Raw genomic sequence first — 19,052 nt, 5'->3', positions numbered from 1 at the left:
GCCTACATGGGCCATAGAGAAGAGGGGAGGCAGCCCACAAGGGGCAGCCGTGCCCCCTCCCTATAGGGAGTCCGAATTGGACTAGGGAGGGGGGCGCGCCCCCCCTCCTTCTCCTCTTCCTCTCCCTTCCTTCCTTCCTCTCCCTTCCCCTCCTAGTTGGACTAGGAAAGGGGGAGTCCTACTCCTAGTAGGAGGAGGACTCCTCCCCTCCTTGGCGCGCCCCAGGGGCCGGCCGGCCTCCCCCCTTGCTTCTTTATATACGGGGGCAGGGGGCACCCCATAGACACAACAACAGACATTGTCTTAGCCGTGTGCGGTGCCCCCCTCCACCATAATCCACCTCGATCATATCATTGCAGTGCTTAGGCGAAGCCCTGCGCCGGTAGCTTCATCATCACCGTCATCACGCCGTCGTGCTGACGAAGCTCTCCCTCGACACTCAGTTGGATCAAGAGTTCGTGGGACGTCATCGAGCTGAACGTGTGCAGATCACGGAGGTGCCGTACTTCCGGTACTAGGATCGGTCAGATCGTGAAGACGTACGACTACATCAATCGCGTTGTCATAACGCTTCCGCTTACGGTCTACGAGGGTACGTGGACTACACTCTCCCCTCTCGTTGCTATGCATCATCATGATCTTGCGTGTGCGTAGGATTTTTTTTGAAATTACTATGTTCCCCAACAGGCGCGTCTTCCAGGTCGCCTCCTAGGACAGTAGATTCTCCACCAAAACCATGCCGACACCGCTAGTTCCTACGCCAGGATGGCCCTGTTGAAACTCGAGAACAACACTCCTCTGGCCATCCCCGGGACCCGACCTCCCCCCACCCCACCCTTGGTGAGTCGTCTCTTGGTCTGGTGCTATTAGGCCCACCCAGTCACTCCCTGGTGCGTCCCCTCCATCGCCGGCCACCCTCAGTGCAATTCATGTAGAACCATGGAACCGCCATGGTAGGATGAAGTGGATGCCCAGGAGCACGCCGATAGGCAGGAGGGGCACGTCCGCAATTCAACATTTTCACCATCCAAACATGATTCAGTATTGGTGTCTTCGTGGGATTCTAAATCCCGGATACACAAACATCCAAACACTAGACTTTGAACAGAACCTCGGTATCAATATCTTGGATATTTGGCATTGGAGCCAATGCAATGCCATGCCCATGAATGTCTACATCCAAACGAAACTTAAGATATACTGCTATCCAATATCCTGGTTTGATTAGCTAGTCCAATTCTAAAACTATATTTTCAAAATAAGCCAGGAACCTGTTAAAATTGTAAGCCTTTGCTGTAGGAGTATATTTCTTATCTGTTGATGAAAGAATTTATCCAAAAAATGTTTGATTTAATACTCCCTCCGTTTTAAAATAGATGACTCAACTTTATGCTAAAGTTGTTAGTAGGAAAGTGGATACTAAAGACCGTACAATTTGTTGAGTAGCAACCAAACATCCACAGCGTCTGTGGATAGACAGACGGCGGCAAGGCAAGGAAAGCCTTGCGGCCCAGAAGCGCCAACGCTTGCCCACCTCGGAGCTCCTCCTTCCATGGCCACCCCCTCCGCCGTCTGCCGCCTCGCCGTCCTTACTCCGGCGCCGTCGCCGCTCGCCTCAGGGCGCCGCCGCCCTGCCGCACCCTTCTCCGCCGCCTCCCGCCCGCGCTCTCTCTCCGCCGCCTCCCGCGGCCGCGTCCTCTGCCTCGCCGCCTCCGCCCCCGCCTCCTCCACCGACGCCGGCCAGGACCGCCTCCAGAAGGTATCCGCCGCCTCCCTCGCGCAGCGCAACGCCCTGAGCTTTGTGTTCATCAGCAGTCGCGACATTGTACTTGTTTGGAGTTTGCGCGCACACTGAATTTTAACTGAAAGTAGCAATTTTCGATGTCTGGTAGGTCCCCATCACCAACATCAGGAACTTCTGCATCATCGCGCACATCGACCATGGGAAGTCGACGCTGGCGGATAAGCTCCTCGAGATGACAGGGACGGTGCAGAAGAGGGATATGAAACAGCAGTTCCTGGATAACATGGACCTGGAGAGGGAGAGGGGGATCACAATCAAACTGCAGGTACGTGAAATGACGGTGTAGTTGGTTAAACTCTCTGGACTCATGCTATATGTTCTCGTAAGTACTTTAGCCAAACATATTAACCCGGTGTAGATGTGGAGGCTACAGAGAAGAAATAAGACCAGATACTTGCTGTTAGCTGCTTGCCATATGAATGTTCTTGTGATTTTGTTAGCTTACGCTGTCATTTACTTGATCGTTTTGATGTGCATGTTCCTGCTTATGTACTGTCGCTCTAATCATTTGTTGTTTTAGGCAGCTCGGATGCGTTACATCATGAATAATGAGCCTTACTGCCTGAACTTAATTGATACTCCAGGTCATGTCGATTTCTCATATGAGGTATAGCATATTATGCTGCTTCCAGGCAGCGAAGATATTTTTTTCAAAGAAATACAGGCATATACATGAATGTTCCACCTCCACTGCAATTTGTACGGTCGTTTAGAGTTGTCTGAGATGGCACTCTGATACCTAGCATGCTTTTAAGATTTGGAGTTGGTTGAAACATCTGAGGAAGTGTCCTACTGTTTGCTAGGTCTCCCGATCTCTTGCTGCTTGTGAGGGTGCACTGCTGGTTGTTGATGCTTCTCAGGTGCAATATATATTTCCTTCCTGTAAGTTCAATAGTTATGTACTCGAAGACATTTACCTTTGCCTTCAGAGGCTGGCTAAATGGCATCACTAGCTTCCAGTACATCTTTTCCAAGACAGTTAAAAGATATCTGATGTGACAATGCAGGGTGTTGAAGCGCAGACCTTAGCAAATGTGTATCTTGCACTGGAAAGCAACCTCGAAATCATACCGGTTAGTTTGAGCTGTCAATTTCTTCACACAATAATGAGTTTTACATCTTATAGTTTTACAATTATTACCTTTCGCTGCTAACAAATCCATACATATTTCATTTGCCTGAGCATTTGAGACGCTAGAGTTATTTTGAGTGTTCTATGTGTGGCTTATTAGAATGGGTGCAAATTTGAGTAAAGATGAGTATATTTCAGCCAATAATATACTGTTTGAGCAAGATGTTTCCCCCTTTCAGTCGGACAATAATGAAAAGTAGCTTTAAAATGGCTAAGCACTTGTTGCATTTTGCTCCGTGTAGATGAATATAAAGGATGGAAAAATCTCCCAAGTCTTTATGTGATCTCCCTACATTTTGGTGTGATGTCCTGTTATGGCTTCTCATTTTTGTGTATTTGACAGATGACTTTCTATTCTAGTTTAGGTTCTAAACAAAATTGATCTTCCTGGTGCTGAACCTGACCGCATCGCGCAAGAGATTGAAGAGGTATTCTTTGACGTTTGTTCTAACTTTATCCTGACAATTGCCGGAAACAATTTTAAATTGTTCATTTCCCAGTCGAAATTATGCCCCATCAGTTCTTAATAGTCTAATTCATCCTTGCCTTCTCTATTCTCAGATAATTGGCTTGGACTGCAGTAATGCAATTAGGTGTTCAGCAAAGGTTAGTTTTCGTTACCTTACTATTTTCTGTAGAGTTACTTACACAGTTGATGTACAATTTTATATAGAATCTATTATTCTCCTTTTGCAAACAGATATAATGATTTAACTTTTTTGTTGTCGTTGTTGTTATTGTGTGTCTATAGGAGGGCATAGGCATCATCGAAATACTAGATGCCATCGTGACCAAGGTCCCCCCACCAAAGGACACTTTAAAAAATCCTCTCAGGGCTCTTATATTTGACAGGTGCCCTTTAAGAACTCGATCAACTTAAAATTTTCTCCATGAATTTTTCGAGTGCCAAAGTTCGACAGCCAGACAACAATAATTGATTTATATAATAACTTTGGTTTAATGTTTATCTTTGCAATTTCAGCTATTATGATGCATACAGAGGTGTCATTGTGTATTTCCGAGTTATTGATGGCAGTATAAGGAAAGGGGACAAGATATGTTTTATGGCCAATAAAAAGGTAACTAAAGCAAAGCTGAAACCTTTCCAGTAAACTGCCATGTTCATCTCAAGGGACAATAATTTTCCAGAAAACATAATTACATTGGAGTGCACAATACCACTTCTGTAAATTACCATCCAAAGTTTCTGTTCTAGTATACGATAACAAAATGACGCCATTAGTCTTTTACCACTTCTATGAAGTATTTCTCAATTATAATACCATTAGTTATTTTCCTCTGGAACCTTAGCTGTGCAGGGTATAGAATGTTATGCTAAGTATATTGTCAAAATAAACAGGAATATGTTGCTGATGAAATTGGTGTACTATCCCCCAATCAGATGGAAGCTGATGAACTGCATGCTGGCGAGGTAACTTTGCTAGTTAACTGTTTGACTGTCTTGTGGTATCAACTTTAGTTACCGAAATGGGGACTTCTATCATGTATTAATCCACGTCAGATTATTGGTCTAGTTCACCAAACATGCCATCTATACACCTTTGGCTTGAAGGAACTTTATAGGAATTTGTCAACCCCAATCCTATGATCCAGAGGGCTCTTATGGGGAAAAATCCCTACAGATTATAATCTTTCAAAATTTCTTCGAAAATCCTACAGTCCAAGAGTCTCTGAACAGTTCTGCACGTGTCTTGACTATACCTCGGGCAGGTTGCTGTTCCATTTGGACTCAGGTGAGCTCAAGATGACATGAATTAAGCTGTGCGTGGCAATATCAAATCTTACACTTTAAGGTCCCCTTTGGGTTGAAGGATTTTTCATAGGAATTTTGTAAGATTTCGGCCATCTGAATGTTTCTGTTATGACCGGTTTGGTCTATACCAGAAAGAGGCCCACCGGGCATTAGTATTAGGGGCTTGACCCACAAGTTATCTTAGGCAAGTTATATTAGGCAAGTTATCTTAGGCTAAAGTTATAAATACTAGTTGTAAGACACCGTTGGAGGCAAGCAATAAAGATATTATAATCTTCTGTTGCCCGGCTCCTCAAGGAGCCGGAACCCTAGCCGCCGCACCTAACCCTAGCCGCGCCGGCGCGCCCGCTCCAGCCCTTGTCCTCCTCCCCCTTGTCCATACAATCTACGCCGGAGGCCCGGTAGGAACCCTAGTCCTACCAATTTGGTATCCAGAGACACCAGGCCGATCATGTCGCTTCCTCCATCACCGCCGCTGCTGCCATCCACCTCCGCCCCACCACCGCTGCCGCCGGCCACCTCCTCGCCGATGACGGCGATCACGTCCGGGACCATCACCACCACCGCGCCAGCGACAACCACCACCACGGCGGATCCGGCCCCGCTCCTGACGCCCGAGGAGGTGTCGGGCACCCTGCGAGAGCTCGTCCAAGCCGTCCGGGGCATCACCCTCTACCTCGCCGGGAACCAGCCCCCCGCCGCCGAGCGCCGCCACCACTGCCTATGGGCCGCCGCCGCTACAGTGGCCCGCCCCGGCCTTCCAGGCGCCCTACGGAGGGGCGCCTCCGCCGCCGCTCCTGCTGCCGCACTACCCGGCCGCGGGAACGCCTTGGCCAGCGTGGCCGACCGCCACCGCATCGCTGGGGGGCCCGCCCCAGCAGTTCCTCCCAGCGCCACCGCCGGCCCCCACGACGCAGGCGACGGTGCAGCAGCACCACCAGGCGCCGCCGCCATCGACAGCACCACCACCCGCGTCCCGACCTACTGGCCGGCCCCTTCACCAGGTGCAATTTCCGCCCTCGCCATCGCCGATTCCCGCGTGGGCGGCCGGCTCGTCTCCGGACCCGGTGTATACTACGGCGCCGGAACACCCGATGCCCTCCCTCCGATTTGACCGTCCCTCCAGCTCGGCGAACTACGCCCTAGAGATCCCCGACCCGGCACACGCACTACCGTTGAATGCAGCTCCCGGGCACGGTGGCCCGACACCCCCTCGCTTCGCCAAACTGGACTTCGCCACTTACGACGGCACGGAGGACCCCCTTAACTGGCTCAACCAGTGCGAGCAGTTCTTTCGAGGGCAGCGGACGCTCGCTTCGGATCGTACCTGGCTCGCGTCCTATCATCTCCGAGGCGCGGCGCAGACTTGGTACTACGCCCTCGAGCAGGACGAGGGTGGCATGCCACCATGGGAGCGCTTCCGGGAGCTTTGTCTCCTCTGGTTCGGGCCTCCTATCCGCGGGAGCCGACTGGCGGCCCTCGGCCGCTTGCCTTTCACATCCACGGTGCAGGACTACGCCGACCGCTTCCAGGCCCTGGCATGCCATGCGCCGGGCGTCTCCGCGATTCAGCGCGCCGAGTTATTTGTGGGCGGATTATCGGACCATATTCGCGTGGACGTCGAGCTCCGGGATCCCCCCGACCTCCAGACGGCCATGTACTACGCCCGGGCCTTCGAACAGCGGGCTCAGGCGCTGCAGCAACCGGCCGGCCGGGGCGGCCGCCATCCCAGTCGACCAGCGCCGACTCCACCATCACCGGGCCGGCTTCCTCCAGCCACAACGACCGCACCTCCGGCCACCACCCGGACCTTCCGTCGGTTGTCATCGGCCGAGCAGCAGGAGCGTCGCCGTCAGGGCCTCTGCTTCAACTGTGATGAGCCCTACACGCCGACCCATGTCTGCCCTCGCCTATTTTACTTGGAGACGGTCGACTACACCGAGGCGGACGACTCGACCGACGAGCCACCACCCGCGGCGGCCGCGGACACGCCCGCGGATTCCACGGCGACGGCGTGCGTCGTCTCCCTCCACGCTCTCGCCGGCATCCGGGGCGAGCGGACCATGTTGTTACCGGTGACGGTCCATGGCGAGCGGCTGGTGGCCCTGCTGGATACTGGCTCCACCCATAACTTCCTGCCTGCGGCGACCATGCGTCGGCTAGCACTGTCGACCACGGGCGGGGAGCGCCTGCGGATCACGGTGGCAAACGGCGATCGCCTCCGGTGCCATGGGCTCGCCCGCGACGTTTCCATCTCCATCGGTGGCGAGCACTTCTCCATTACATGTGCAGGCATCGACCTCGGCTGCTTCGACTTCATCCTCGGGGTGGATTTTCTCCGGACCCTCGGGCCCATCCTGTGGGACTTCGACGCACTCTCGATGACGTTCTGGCGGCTGGGCCGCCGAATCCGGTGGGACGGCCTTGGGGGCGCCGCGCCAGCCGTGCCACACCTCCAGCTGGCCGCCGCGTCCCAGGAGGCCGAGCACCCCCTGCTGGATCCCCTTCTGCAGCAGCACAGCGACCTCTTCGACGAGCCACGGGGTCTACCACCCGCCCGGGTGTACGACCATCATATTCACCTCGTACCGGGCTCCACCCCCGTGGCGGTTCGGCCCTACCGCTACCCTCAGCTGCAGAAGGATGAGTTGGAGCGACAGTGTGCCCTTATGCTCGCGGCAGGCATCATCCGGATCTCCACGTCGCCCTTCTCCGCGCCGGTGCTTCTCGTCCGTAAGTCGGACGGCACGTGGCGTTTCTGCATCGACTATCGCGCCCTCAACGCGCTCACGCTCAAGGACAAGTTCCCTATACCGGTGGTCGACGAGCTCTTGGATGAGCTCCATGGGGCGCGCTTCTTCACCAAGCTCGATCTCCGGTCGGGCTATCATCAGGTGCGCATGCATCCAGACGACATCGCCAAGACGGCGTTTCGCTCCCACCATGGCCACTTCGAGTTCTTGGTGATGCCCTTCGGCCTCGCCAACGCCCCGGCGACTTTCCAGGCCCTGATGAACGACGTCCTTCGACCCTACTTACGGCGGTTTGTGCTTGTTTTCTTTGATGACATTCTTATCTACAGCGCCACCTGGGCCGAGCACCTCCAGCACGTCGCCATCGTCTTCAACGAGCTTCGGGCGCACCACCTCCACCTTAAGCGCTCGAAGTGCTCGTTCGGGACACCTACCGTCGCCTACCTCGGCCATGTCATCTCGGCCGACGGGGTGGCTATGGACGCCGACAAGGTGGCGGCCGTCTCTGCATGGCCGACGCCTCACTCGCCGCGGGCTCTCCGCGGGTTCCTCGGCCTCGCCGGCTACTACCGGAAATTTATCCGGGAGTTCGGGCTCATCGCGGCGCCCCTCACGCGGTTGCTTCGCCGCGACGCTTTCGCCTGGGACGACGAGGCGATGACGGCGTTCGAGGCCCTCAAGGGGGCCCTCATGACGGGCCCCGTCCTCCAGATGCCCGACTTCGACCGCCCGTTCGTGGTGGACTGTGACGCCTCGGGCGTCGGGTTCGGCGCCGTGCTTCATCAGGGCGATGGGCCCCTCGCTTTCTTCAGCCGGCCTTTCGCTCCACTCCATCTTAAGCTGGCGGCATACGAGCGGGAGCTCATTGGCCTTGTATAGGCCGTTCGTCATTGGCGGCCGTACTTGTGGGGACGGTCCTTCCACATTCGCACGGACCACTACAGCCTGAAGTTCTTGCTGGACCAACGGTTGTCGACCGTGCCGCAGCACCAGTGGATCAGCAAGCTCTTCGGCTTCGACTTCTCCGTCGAGTATCGGCCGGGCCGTCTTAACATCGTGGCCGACGCGCTGTCCCGTCGCGACTCCGACCTTGCTTCCTCCACCGACGAGTCCGCCGGGGCGGCCTTGTGCATCCGCTCCGGGCCGACGTTCGGTCTCTTCGCCGACATTCGCCGCGCCAGTGCGACGGCCGACGACGCCGTCCTTCTTCAGTAGCAGCTCACGGCCGGCGACCTGGAGGAGCCTTGGCGCTTCTCTGACGGACTGCTTCTCCATGGGCGCCGAATCTTTGTTCCGGCGCATGATGATCTCCGTCACCAGGTGTTACAGCTCGCCCACTCGGCGGGTCATGAGGGTGTGCAGAAAACCCTCCATCGTCTTCGCGCCGACTTCTACATCCCTGGCGATCGCGCCCTGGTCTGCGACTGGGTTCGGTCTTGTCAGACATGCCAGCGCAACAAGGCGGAGACCCTGAGGCCGGCTGGCTTACTTCAGCCTTTGGAGGTGTCGTCTCAGGTTTGGGCGGATATCTCCATGGACTTCATCGAGGGCCTTCCCAAGGTGGGCGGCAAGTCGGTCATTCTCACGGTGGTCGACCGCTTCTCCAAGTACGCCCACTTCATCGCGCTCGGCCATCCGTACACGGCGGCGTCAGTGGCCCGGGCCTTCTTCGACGGCATCGTCCGTCTCCACGGGTTCCCTGCTTCGATCGTCAGTGATCAGGACCCAGTGTTCACGGGTCATGTCTGGCGCGATCTCTTCAGGATGGCGGGTGTCCAACTCCGCCTGAGTACGGCGTTCCATCCTCAGACAGATGGTCAGTCCGAGGTGGTTAACAAGGTCATTGCCATGTATTTGCGTTGTGTGACAGGTGATCGGCCTCGCGCTTGGGTGGATTGGCTCTCTTGGGCGGAGTACTGCTACAATACCTCTTATCACTCCGCCCTGCGCGCGACGCCGTTTGAGGTGGTCTATGGTCGACCACCCCCGCCTATACTTTCGGTGGACCCGGAGACGGCTCGGACGGAGGTTGCGGGTGACCTTATCCGCACTCGTGACAAGATGCTTGCTGAGGTTCGTCAGCGTCTCCTTCAGGCAGAGCAGCTGGCCAAGCACTACTACGACGATCATCATCGTGAGGCGGAGTTCGCGGTGGGTGATTGGGTGTGGCTGCGTCTCCTCCACCGCTCTACGCAGTCACTCGACCCGCGCGCGAAGCGCAAGCTCGGCCCTCGCTACGCCGGGCCCTTCCCTATCTTGGAGCGCATTGGGAAGGTGGCATATCGTCTTCAGCTTCCAGCCCGCGCTCGCATCCACGACGTCTTCCATGTTGGGCTGCTCAAGCCTTTCCGTGGCGAGCCACCGGCGGCTCCTCCGGCGCTTCCTCCACTCGCCGATGGTCGCATTCTTCCCGAGCCGGCAAAGGTGTTGCAGGCGCAGCTCCGTCGTGGTGTCTGGTTCGTCCTCGTTCAGTGGGCGGGCCTTCCGGAGGAGGAGGCTACTTGGGAGCAGCGTGACGAATTCCGCCAACACTATCCAGACTTTCAGCTCGAGGACGAGCTGTTTGCGCAGGTGGGGAGAGATGTTATGACCGGTTTGGTCTATACCAGAAAGAGGCCCACCGGGCATTAGTATTAGGGGCTTGACCCACAAGTTATCTTAGGCAAGTTATATTAGGCAAGTTATATTAGGCAAGTTATCTTAGGCTAAAGTTATAAATACTAGTTGTAAGACACCGTTGGAGGCAAGCAATCAAGATATTATAATCTTCTGTTGCCCGGCTCCTCAAGGAGCCGGAACCCTAGCCGCCGCACCTAACCCTAGCCGCGACGGCGCCTCATCGCCGGCGCGCCCGCTCCAGCCCTCGTCCTCCTCCCCCTTGTCCATACAATCTACGCCGGAGGCCCGGTAGGAACCCTAGTCCTACCAGTTTCCCATCCAGGACCTTTGGATAATAGGAATTAGAGCAGCCAATTTACTACTAATTGCTTTTCTACACCGTAAGTTCATAGGGTTCCTAGCAGGAGGTCAAATTTCATCAACAATTTCCTTTGTGTCTCACGTGCACCTTATTTCTCTCCAAATTCCTGTAAAATTCCTGTGAAGTATCCATATTCCCTTGTTTTGGTTCCTTTCTAGATGGTATGCAATCTCAATTCTACATTTCTTATGTTCGTACGTTCTTAGAAAGCTGTGTTCCAGTGAGGCCTTTAAAGAAATCCTGTAGGATGTCAAAACGTAGGAATTTTCTTATGGAGGGACTCTGGATCAAAGGAATGAGATCATCGAAGTTCCTACTTATTGCTTTCATAAATCCCAACTCCATAGTAAATTAGAAATTCTAGCAAGAGGTGTTAGACCTTTAAAAGTTTTCCTTCATGTCTTGCATGCACCTTCTTTCGCTCTCTTCAAATTCCTGTAAAATTCCTATGGAGCATCCAACAAGCTAGTTTTGCAAAATCACGTGTTTTTGTTTCATACATAATTCAGCAAACCAAGGATACCTAAATCCTACACTGCTCCTATTCCTGTGTTTTTATACTTCTGTATTCCAAAGAGGCCCAAATTCTATTCATAGTGAGTACTGCAATAATTCTGTCAAACCAAATTTCTTTATGTCTTGACCACTCCTTCAGGTCGGCTATCTCTCTGCTTCCATAAGATCAGTAGCAGATGCTAGGGTGGGTGATACAATTACCCATTTTGCAAAAAGAGCGGAATCTGCTTTACCAGGATATTCAGAAGCTACTCCAATGGTTTTCTGCGGCTTGTTTCCTTTAGAGGCAGATCAGTACTGTACTTTCTCCTTGAAATGAATTTCTTTCTTCACTGCAGAAGCATAATTTATCTTGTATTAAACATTCAAGTTGGCAATAGGTTTGAGGAGTTGCGGGAAGCATTGGGGAGACTTCAGCTAAATGATGCTGCCCTAAAGGTGGGATCCTTATCATGCGTATGAGCCATCCATGAAAGATCGTCAGATTAGCATGAGTGTATTGTTGAACTAATTTGGTTATTTTTGTTTTTAGTGTGAAGGTTCAGACTTCTTTTCTTAACCATATCCTGATATCGTAGTTCATCTGTATGATATCGTAGTTCATCTGTATGAACCTTCGAGAAAACTGATCTAATATAGTTCATACTAGATGCAACATGAAAGTAGATCATGATTGTTGTATACAGATTTGCATTGATATAACCAAAGTTTTGTTATTATTTTGCCGAGACCTGAAGGATTGGAGTATCACCAAAGAACTACCTATGGACAGGGGTGCGTGGAAGCTTGCTATCCATGTGCCAGAGCCATGAGTTGGTCGCGAGATCTTATGGGTTTCACCTCTAGCCTACCCCAACTTGTTTGGGACTAAAGGCTTTGTTGTTGTTGTTGTTATTATTATTTTGCCCCGCAGAAGGCATAGGAGTTCTAAAGCAATTTATGACAGCTAAATTAACAATGAATATTTAGTTTATATACTGTCCCCTGATGTTAAAGAAAATGATTTAGTATTCTTGCATTAAAACATGAGCAAAAAAAAAGTAGTAAAGGCAGTGTCTTCATTTATGAATAGTTGATCAGTGTTCCATTTCTGCATGGTAAGAAAATAGTGTTAGTCTCCAATCTCATTTGTACAACATTTAGAAAAGATTGCAGAAAACACATAAAAAGTTGCAGTGCAATTATTCTCTAGGGCTCTGTAATCTGCGATGTTGAGTGTTGATGACCCATTAGCATTTTGTATTACGTTTCTTAGCTTTGTGACATTTATCTTGGTTATTTGCGCAGTTTGAACCGGAATCTTCTAGTGCCATGGGGTTCGGATTTAGATGTGGGTTCCTTGGTCTTCTTCATATGGAAATCGTTCAGGTTTTGTACAATCTACTTAGCTCTTAACAATGCATCTCACATCACAACCATGCTGACTTGAATTTTGTACAATGTAATGTTCTGTATTTTCAGGAACGGCTTGAGAGAGAGTACAATTTGAACCTAATAATTACTGCACCCAGTGTGGTTTACCGTGTCAACTGTTCCAATAATGAAACTGTAAGTTCTATGACTGCTGAACTTCATTGTCTTTTCTTGGGATCCATCTAGTGCTTTATTTGTATATGCAAGTTAACTCCCACTGTACTTGGTGGACATGAGATGGAACCCATTTCCAGCCATTTTAGATGTTTCTACCCTTTTCTTGCTTACTGCTGAAGAGTTCCTCAATGCTGCTGTTAAGCATATGAGCAAGCCATTGCAGGTTGCCTAAAGACCTAGCCACGGTTGCTAAATCTGACATCCTTTTAATAAAGTAAACAAAATGGTTATTGATCCTGATTGACTTGTAAACATGCCAGCTTTATTTATCTGGCAATGCACTGTTAATGTACACATATGCTTACTTACAGATGTCATGTAGGTTGAATGTTCAAATCCATCCTTGCTTCCAGAACCTGGTAAACGGAGGTCGATTGAAGAACCATATGTAAAGGTTGTTGTTGTATAAGTCTTCCACCATCCATTTGCAGTCATGTCCTTTTTTTTCCTGAACTTTGGAGGCACTGTATTCTACACGTTTTTTATTCTCCTATTTGGTATCCGCTCTTCCCTGTTTCAGATTGAATTGTTAACACCAAAGGACTATATTGGCCCAATAATGGAGCTGGGTCAAGAGAGAAGAGGTGAATTCAAGGAAATGAACTACATTACAGAAAACAGGGCCAAACTTACTTATATGCTACCACTAGCAGAGGTATGCAGCAACTATTTTGACTACAAACATGTTCTGCCTGCTGTAACTTATCAAATTTAATCACTTGCATGAAGCAAATAAAAGGAACAACTATGAGAAGTTATGAGATGCATACCTCAATGCATCTGCAAAACATACAACATATTATCCAAAGATAAGTTTCAGTGGAGATGATGTAATTGTTTTATCAATATCGTGTAATTATCATATACTCCCTCCAATCCAAAATAAGCGTTGTGGTTTTAGTTCAAATTCAAACTAAAACCACGACATTTATTTTGGATTGGAGGGAGTACTAAGCATCACAGTCGCTAATCACTACTACCTTCATTCAAATGTAACCTTCCAACCTTATTCTTCATTTTATGCACCTCCTCGCGTCAAATAATTTTGTATCTGCTGCGGTTTCTGTAATATTGTTTGTGCTCGACTTTGTGAGAGGTTCTTCATAAGTATATGTCTTGACTTGATGTGTTCCAACAATGCCAATATACGAATCAGTCTTGTCTACTCTGGTGAATATACATGCATTATACTGAAGGCCCACTCGCTTGTTTTTTCAATTTAAGAAACCAATCCAGTTACTTGGTGGTCTTTCTATAAATATATTTTTTGTAACTGTTATGCAGATGGTTGGTGATTTCTTTGATCAACTGAAATCTCGAAGCAAAGGATATGCTAGCATGGAATATTCAGTTGTCGGGTACATATTTCCTCCCCAGTGTTATGTACTTTTAATTCCTGCTCTGTGTTACCCCATCCTATGAGGGTTTGCCGACAAATTGTGCATGCATTGTATATGTTAGCTTATTTCCCTAGAGCAATACAAGATTGCTCCTGCAACATATTCCACTAGCTTTCTACTCCAAGGCACTTCAATGATCATGATGTGGCAGTTGCTTATGTGAACATAATCTCTAGCAGTAACAATTGAGTTATGGAGTTTAATACTCTTTCCATTTATGTATACAAGGCCACTTCATTTTTCATGTCAAACTTGGACTTATAATTTTGGTCAACAAAATATGGGTTAAATGTCATACTCCCTCCATCCTGAATTACTTGTCGTAGAAATGGATAAAAACGGATGCATCTAGAACTAAAAATACGTCTAGATACATCCATTTCTACAACAAGTAATTTTGGACGGAGGGAGTACAAAATATGTCATCGGAAAGTTCTTTGAAATGTGCTTCCATTGACATACTTTTTGTGGCATATAACTCACATTTGTTGGTAAAATTAATGGTCAAAGTTAGACATAACATATGAAGTGGCCTTGTATATAGAAATGATGGGAGTATTTTATTTCACAATGTTCTCAAATAATATTACCTTTTATTGTACACATGTCTTGATAGGGGATGTATATATTACCAGTTTGAAGGTTAGACCTCTAGTTATACTGCGGGTCATAAAAGACCAGACAGAGGTCTCACATAAAAGATTGTTTGCACTTCAGATTCCAGCACCGTGGTTACTCGTATATTGTTCTAAACCTTAGCCATCTGTTGTTGCTTTTTAGTGTTCAATAGTTCCTTGTGCAAAATCAACTGATGTATATTTTCCTAATTTGCAGGTACAGGGTAAGTGACCTAGTAAAGCTGGACATACAAATCAATGGTGAGCCTGTGGAAGCATTGTCGACAATTGTACACAAAGAGAAGGTGCTTTACCTATTAAAGACACATGCTTGCTAGCTAGTACAACTGTACTCATATGTCCTTTAATTTTTCTCTTGAATATATAACCTTTTGATTTCTTTCTCAAACATATAACCTTTGTTGTTTTCCTTGACGTATAACCTTTGATTTGATCCATCATATATAGGATTCTTTTATCTGTGCAGACTCATTTGTGTTACTCTCTTCATGAGTCTTCGAAAGCTAGAGCTCTTGGTCTATGCACAATCATATTGTTGATAGATATAGCTCTAAAACCAGAGAGAGAATGTATGCTGTCTAGAAACACCTCCATGTGAACATACATTTATCGCAAACCGCAAAAGGATATTAAGAACCTGGAAAATACTCACACATTTCAGTATGAAACCATACTTATTGCTAAAGATAAGATTATGTAAGGTTAGAATTAGTCTCGTATTTGTCTTCCTTTTTTGTGTAAATGAACCCATATACTCTATGGTCATCACCAAACCTTTGAACAGATGTTAAACATCAGATGTCCTCAGATCCTAACACCTAAATATTCAAGTTTACAGTTCACTCTTTGTTTATTCAAGTTTACAGTTCACTCTTTGTTTGTGCAATGTATTCACTTCCTGCTTGATTTTGGAAGCTACAACTTATGTTTACTGGTTGTTATGCAATAAGTTCTCAAGTGATCTCATATTTGGAATATTTTTCTAGGCATACACTGTTGGCAGAGCGCTCACCCAGAAGCTGAAAGAACTTATACCTCGGCAAATGTTTAAAATACCTATTCAAGTGAGCTTCATCTGTCTTGTTCTCACATATTTCTTGCAATATATCAGCATAGCAAGCTTGGGCAGACGATCATGGCAGACTGTAAGTTGTGGTCGGGGGTGCCTAACATGTTTCATCTACTTTTGGCAACCTATATCAAGAAAGAACATCAATCAAATTCTTTGTTAGTGAGTTGATTGTAATCACAAACTATGGAGGAACTGGGACCACCTCTGCCTTGACTTAGGTCTTAGGAGGGCCTAGGTCAGTTCTTTAAATCAGAAAAGTGCTACTTTAGTAGCTTGGTGGAAAGTAGGAGCAGCCATATGTTTCCAAAGAGTAATAACCACTCAATTAGTACTCCTGTTTATAGCAATCAGATGCTAATCAGCACCTTGACAGGCATGTATTGGTGCAAAGGTCATTGCAAGCGAAGCTCTATCAGCCATCAGGAAGGATGTCTTGTCAAAATGCTACGGTAAACTGAAATATTAAAACTTGTACTCTGACATTTTCATAAAGCCAATCAAATGCTGTGTTCCTTGTCTCATGTTCTTGATCCTGTGCACACTTATCTGAACATTTTTCTATTAGTTACTGCAATGGTCTATTTTCTTGAAAACAAAGATCGCTACACTTTGTCCTCACAGCTTGCAAAAGATTAGTCACACCACCTGTTTTCTTTCACTTGCAGGGGGTGATATATCAAGGAAAAAGAAGTTGTTGAAAAAACAGGTAATTCTTCTTAGCGACTGTCTTACTTTGATCAAAATTAACTTTGGAGAATCTATTGATTGTGCTCAGCAGAAGTTAACTTCTTAAATTTTAAGAGGGCTTTCCTCTATAGTAGACAAGATAATATGTTTCTTCGACATTTGCTAACAGGCAGAAGGAAAGAAGAGAATGAAAGCAATCGGAAGGGTCGAAGTTCCTCAGGAGGCATTCATGGCTGTGCTGAAACTGGAAAAGGAGGTGCTTTGAGTTGTGAAAGACCTCCAGATTCTGTGTCATTTGGGTGAGCGGCGAGTATACCCGGAAGCTAATGTGTCTTGAGACAAAAAAAGCAGGCCAAAGGAACCAACCGAAGAACTGAGCTGCTAATCTTATTTATTTGTTGGCATGCCAGGTTATGAAGCTAAAAGATGCCGTGCAACTCGAGTGATCTGCCGGTCTGTGCAGTTATTTTTGTGTGTTGGTAAACGAATGATGTCAATCTCATCATGTAACCTGGCAAGGATGTGTCATTTTGGTATATCTTTTCACCGAGGATGGCAGCCAGGCCTGTAGTATCCTGTACAGACAGGTTTGACTTCACAGAAGTTTTTTGGTTGGAGAACTTTGGACTTCACAGGATTATGCACACATAAACAAGATTATGCCGTGTTATTATACAACAACTTCACAGGATATGTTCTTTTTAATAGTAGTTGGAGCAAGATGCCCCAGGTAGAGCACACGTAGACAAGGTTTTGTAAGCATACGACCTGATGATTTGCAACCACTGCTCCATTCCAATTCTCCGTGTAATAGTAGTGACCTAAAACATATATATAGAGGGAGTATTAATTAGTCCATCCGTTTCATATTTTATACTACCTCCGTCCCAAAATAAGTTTTAAGGCAAACCTAGAACTGTAATTTAATATTCCCTCCGTCCCAATATAAGTGACTCAACTTTGTAAGTACAAAGTTGAGTGACTTATATTGGGACGGAGGGAATATTAAATTACAGTTCTAGGTTTGCCCTGAAACAAATTAATGGGTGTTGCTACTCAGTCCTCTGAGACTGAACCAAGTCTTAGTCGCGTGATGTCAGTGTAGATGTGGTGCCATGAGCGGCACAATAGGGTGCTGCAACTGGTTGGACGAAATGATGCAAATGGTGATGGCAGATGTTGCAAGACGTGCTGTGAGCAATGACAATAGACGCTGCAACCAGTGGGACTACATGGCACAAGCGGCAATGGCGGATGCTGACTGGTGAGAGAATATACTGCGAGCGATGTGGATGGATGCTGTGATCGTTGAGATATCATGCTGCAACCGGCAACAACAGACGCTGTGACAGTTTCTTAGTCCATCGCAAATCTCCGCGCGGAGATACAATGGCTACTAGAGGCATCAGACACCGGTGCGATCTGAGTTTTAGCAATACCGTAAATTAATTGAAGTTAAGTATGTCCAAAATAAACTTCTTGACCAAGTTTCTACACGAGGCATCAGACACGGCTTTGCTACTCTGATGAAAATGCCAATGGCATTTTGGAGGCTGAGCTCCATGGAGGCCTTTATTTTTGAAAAATTCAAATTCAAACTTTTATGTTTTAAAAAATTCTGAAAAAAAATGCGTGTATGTAAGGATGTAACCCACATGCGTGTAAAATTTCATGATGAAATACGTTAAAATTCGACCTGTACAAAAAAGATAAATTCATGGCCTGGGAAGATGAATAGTATCATGTGTTAAACAGCCTCAGATTTGTTTTTTTTGCACAACCCTCATTTCAACGTGTTTTGCTCTGAAAATTTACACACATGTGTGTTATGCCTTCATATATATCTGTACTTTTTTTTTCAGATTTTTTTGAAATGTAAAATTTGAATTTTGATGGAATTTGAATTTTGAATCTAGAGGCCTCCAGTGAGCTCGGTCACCAAAGGCAATTTCCGAACCCGCCTCAGGTTGTTTGCATGATGCCTACTGCTCCCGACTCCTGGCTCAGCGGCAGACATGCCACGCAAGGCAAAGGAGTATCAAATGAAGCACTCGTCATGGTGATGTGATTGTTAATTTAACACGATGATGCACATGACCACAGACTGGAGGGACACTGAACGGTGGCAAGTTACATTAAATCACTGGAGGAACGCTGAACGGTGGCAAGTTACCTAAATCGGGCGTGAGCAGTCTATTTATACAAAGACCATGTTATTGTCGTTCGGTGGTCTAGAGACTATAATATAATTTTTTATGATGTTATGTTTTGTACTTCTGATAAACTTTTATAATATATCTGAATCATTTTTGCAAAAAAAAGTGTGAAACATGTCACTTCCATACAGTGTGTGCACTTTTCCGTGTCAATGCACTACGCTGAGAGAAAACAGATGGGGATGAATTAGGAACCGAATTTATCAATCTGGGGATCCAGTGGGAGTGGGACACAAAATTTTGGCTCTAGGGAGCGCGAGAAACCGGAATTAAAGTCAAACGTTTATTATGTCTTCAAACATTCTATTAGACGAATCATATATATAACTAAATAGGCAATCTCCACTAACCTATTTCTTTAAACATGTAACCATGTCATCTTAACGTGTAATCATGCATTGGGAAGTCCACCCCAACATGCAACCATGCATGAAAAAAGTGCTTAACTTTTTCATTCTATTATGCTATTTATATTCAATAATTTTTTACA

The 19,052-nt window shown here is 47.5% G+C and overlaps 2 protein-coding genes across 4 annotated transcripts; both read left to right on the top strand.

Annotated features, from left to right (window-relative positions):
• Positions 1-1,427: 1,427 nt before the first annotated feature.
• Positions 1,428-17,037, top strand: LOC109787487 (translation factor GUF1 homolog, chloroplastic). 3 transcript variants are annotated; one of them, XM_020346034.4, is made up of 23 exons: positions 1,428-1,759; positions 1,893-2,069; positions 2,325-2,411; positions 2,608-2,664; positions 2,812-2,877; positions 3,302-3,364; positions 3,498-3,542; positions 3,688-3,788; positions 3,919-4,015; positions 4,297-4,368; positions 11,099-11,253; positions 11,340-11,397; positions 12,247-12,327; positions 12,421-12,507; positions 12,872-12,943; positions 13,070-13,204; positions 13,834-13,907; positions 14,784-14,871; positions 15,574-15,651; positions 16,033-16,108; positions 16,325-16,365; positions 16,516-16,645; positions 16,757-17,037. In XM_020346034.4, the coding sequence occupies exons 1-22, from the start codon at positions 1,553-1,555 to the stop codon at positions 16,609-16,611; spliced, it is 2,013 nt and encodes a 670-aa protein (XP_020201623.1). In that variant the 5' UTR covers positions 1,428-1,552; the 3' UTR covers positions 16,612-16,645; positions 16,757-17,037. The 3 variants fall into 3 exon arrangements, with proteins under 3 accessions (XP_020201623.1, XP_073357246.1, XP_020201622.1); XM_073501145.1 differs by having other exon boundaries at positions 16,516-16,652; XM_020346033.4 differs by having other exon boundaries at positions 16,516-17,037.
• Positions 5,802-10,228, top strand: LOC141025557 (uncharacterized). Its single transcript, XM_073501144.1, has one exon. The coding sequence runs from the start codon at positions 5,805-5,807 to the stop codon at positions 8,340-8,342; it is 2,538 nt and encodes an 845-aa protein (XP_073357245.1). The 5' UTR covers positions 5,802-5,804; the 3' UTR covers positions 8,343-10,228.
• Positions 17,038-19,052: the final 2,015 nt, after the last annotated feature.

This window comes from Aegilops tauschii, chromosome 6 (assembly GCF_002575655.3).
Source record: "Aegilops tauschii subsp. strangulata cultivar AL8/78 chromosome 6, Aet v6.0, whole genome shotgun sequence".
Classification (NCBI taxonomy): Eukaryota; Viridiplantae; Streptophyta; class Magnoliopsida; order Poales; family Poaceae; genus Aegilops; species Aegilops tauschii.
This window is presented reverse-complemented; position numbering and strand designations above follow the sequence as displayed.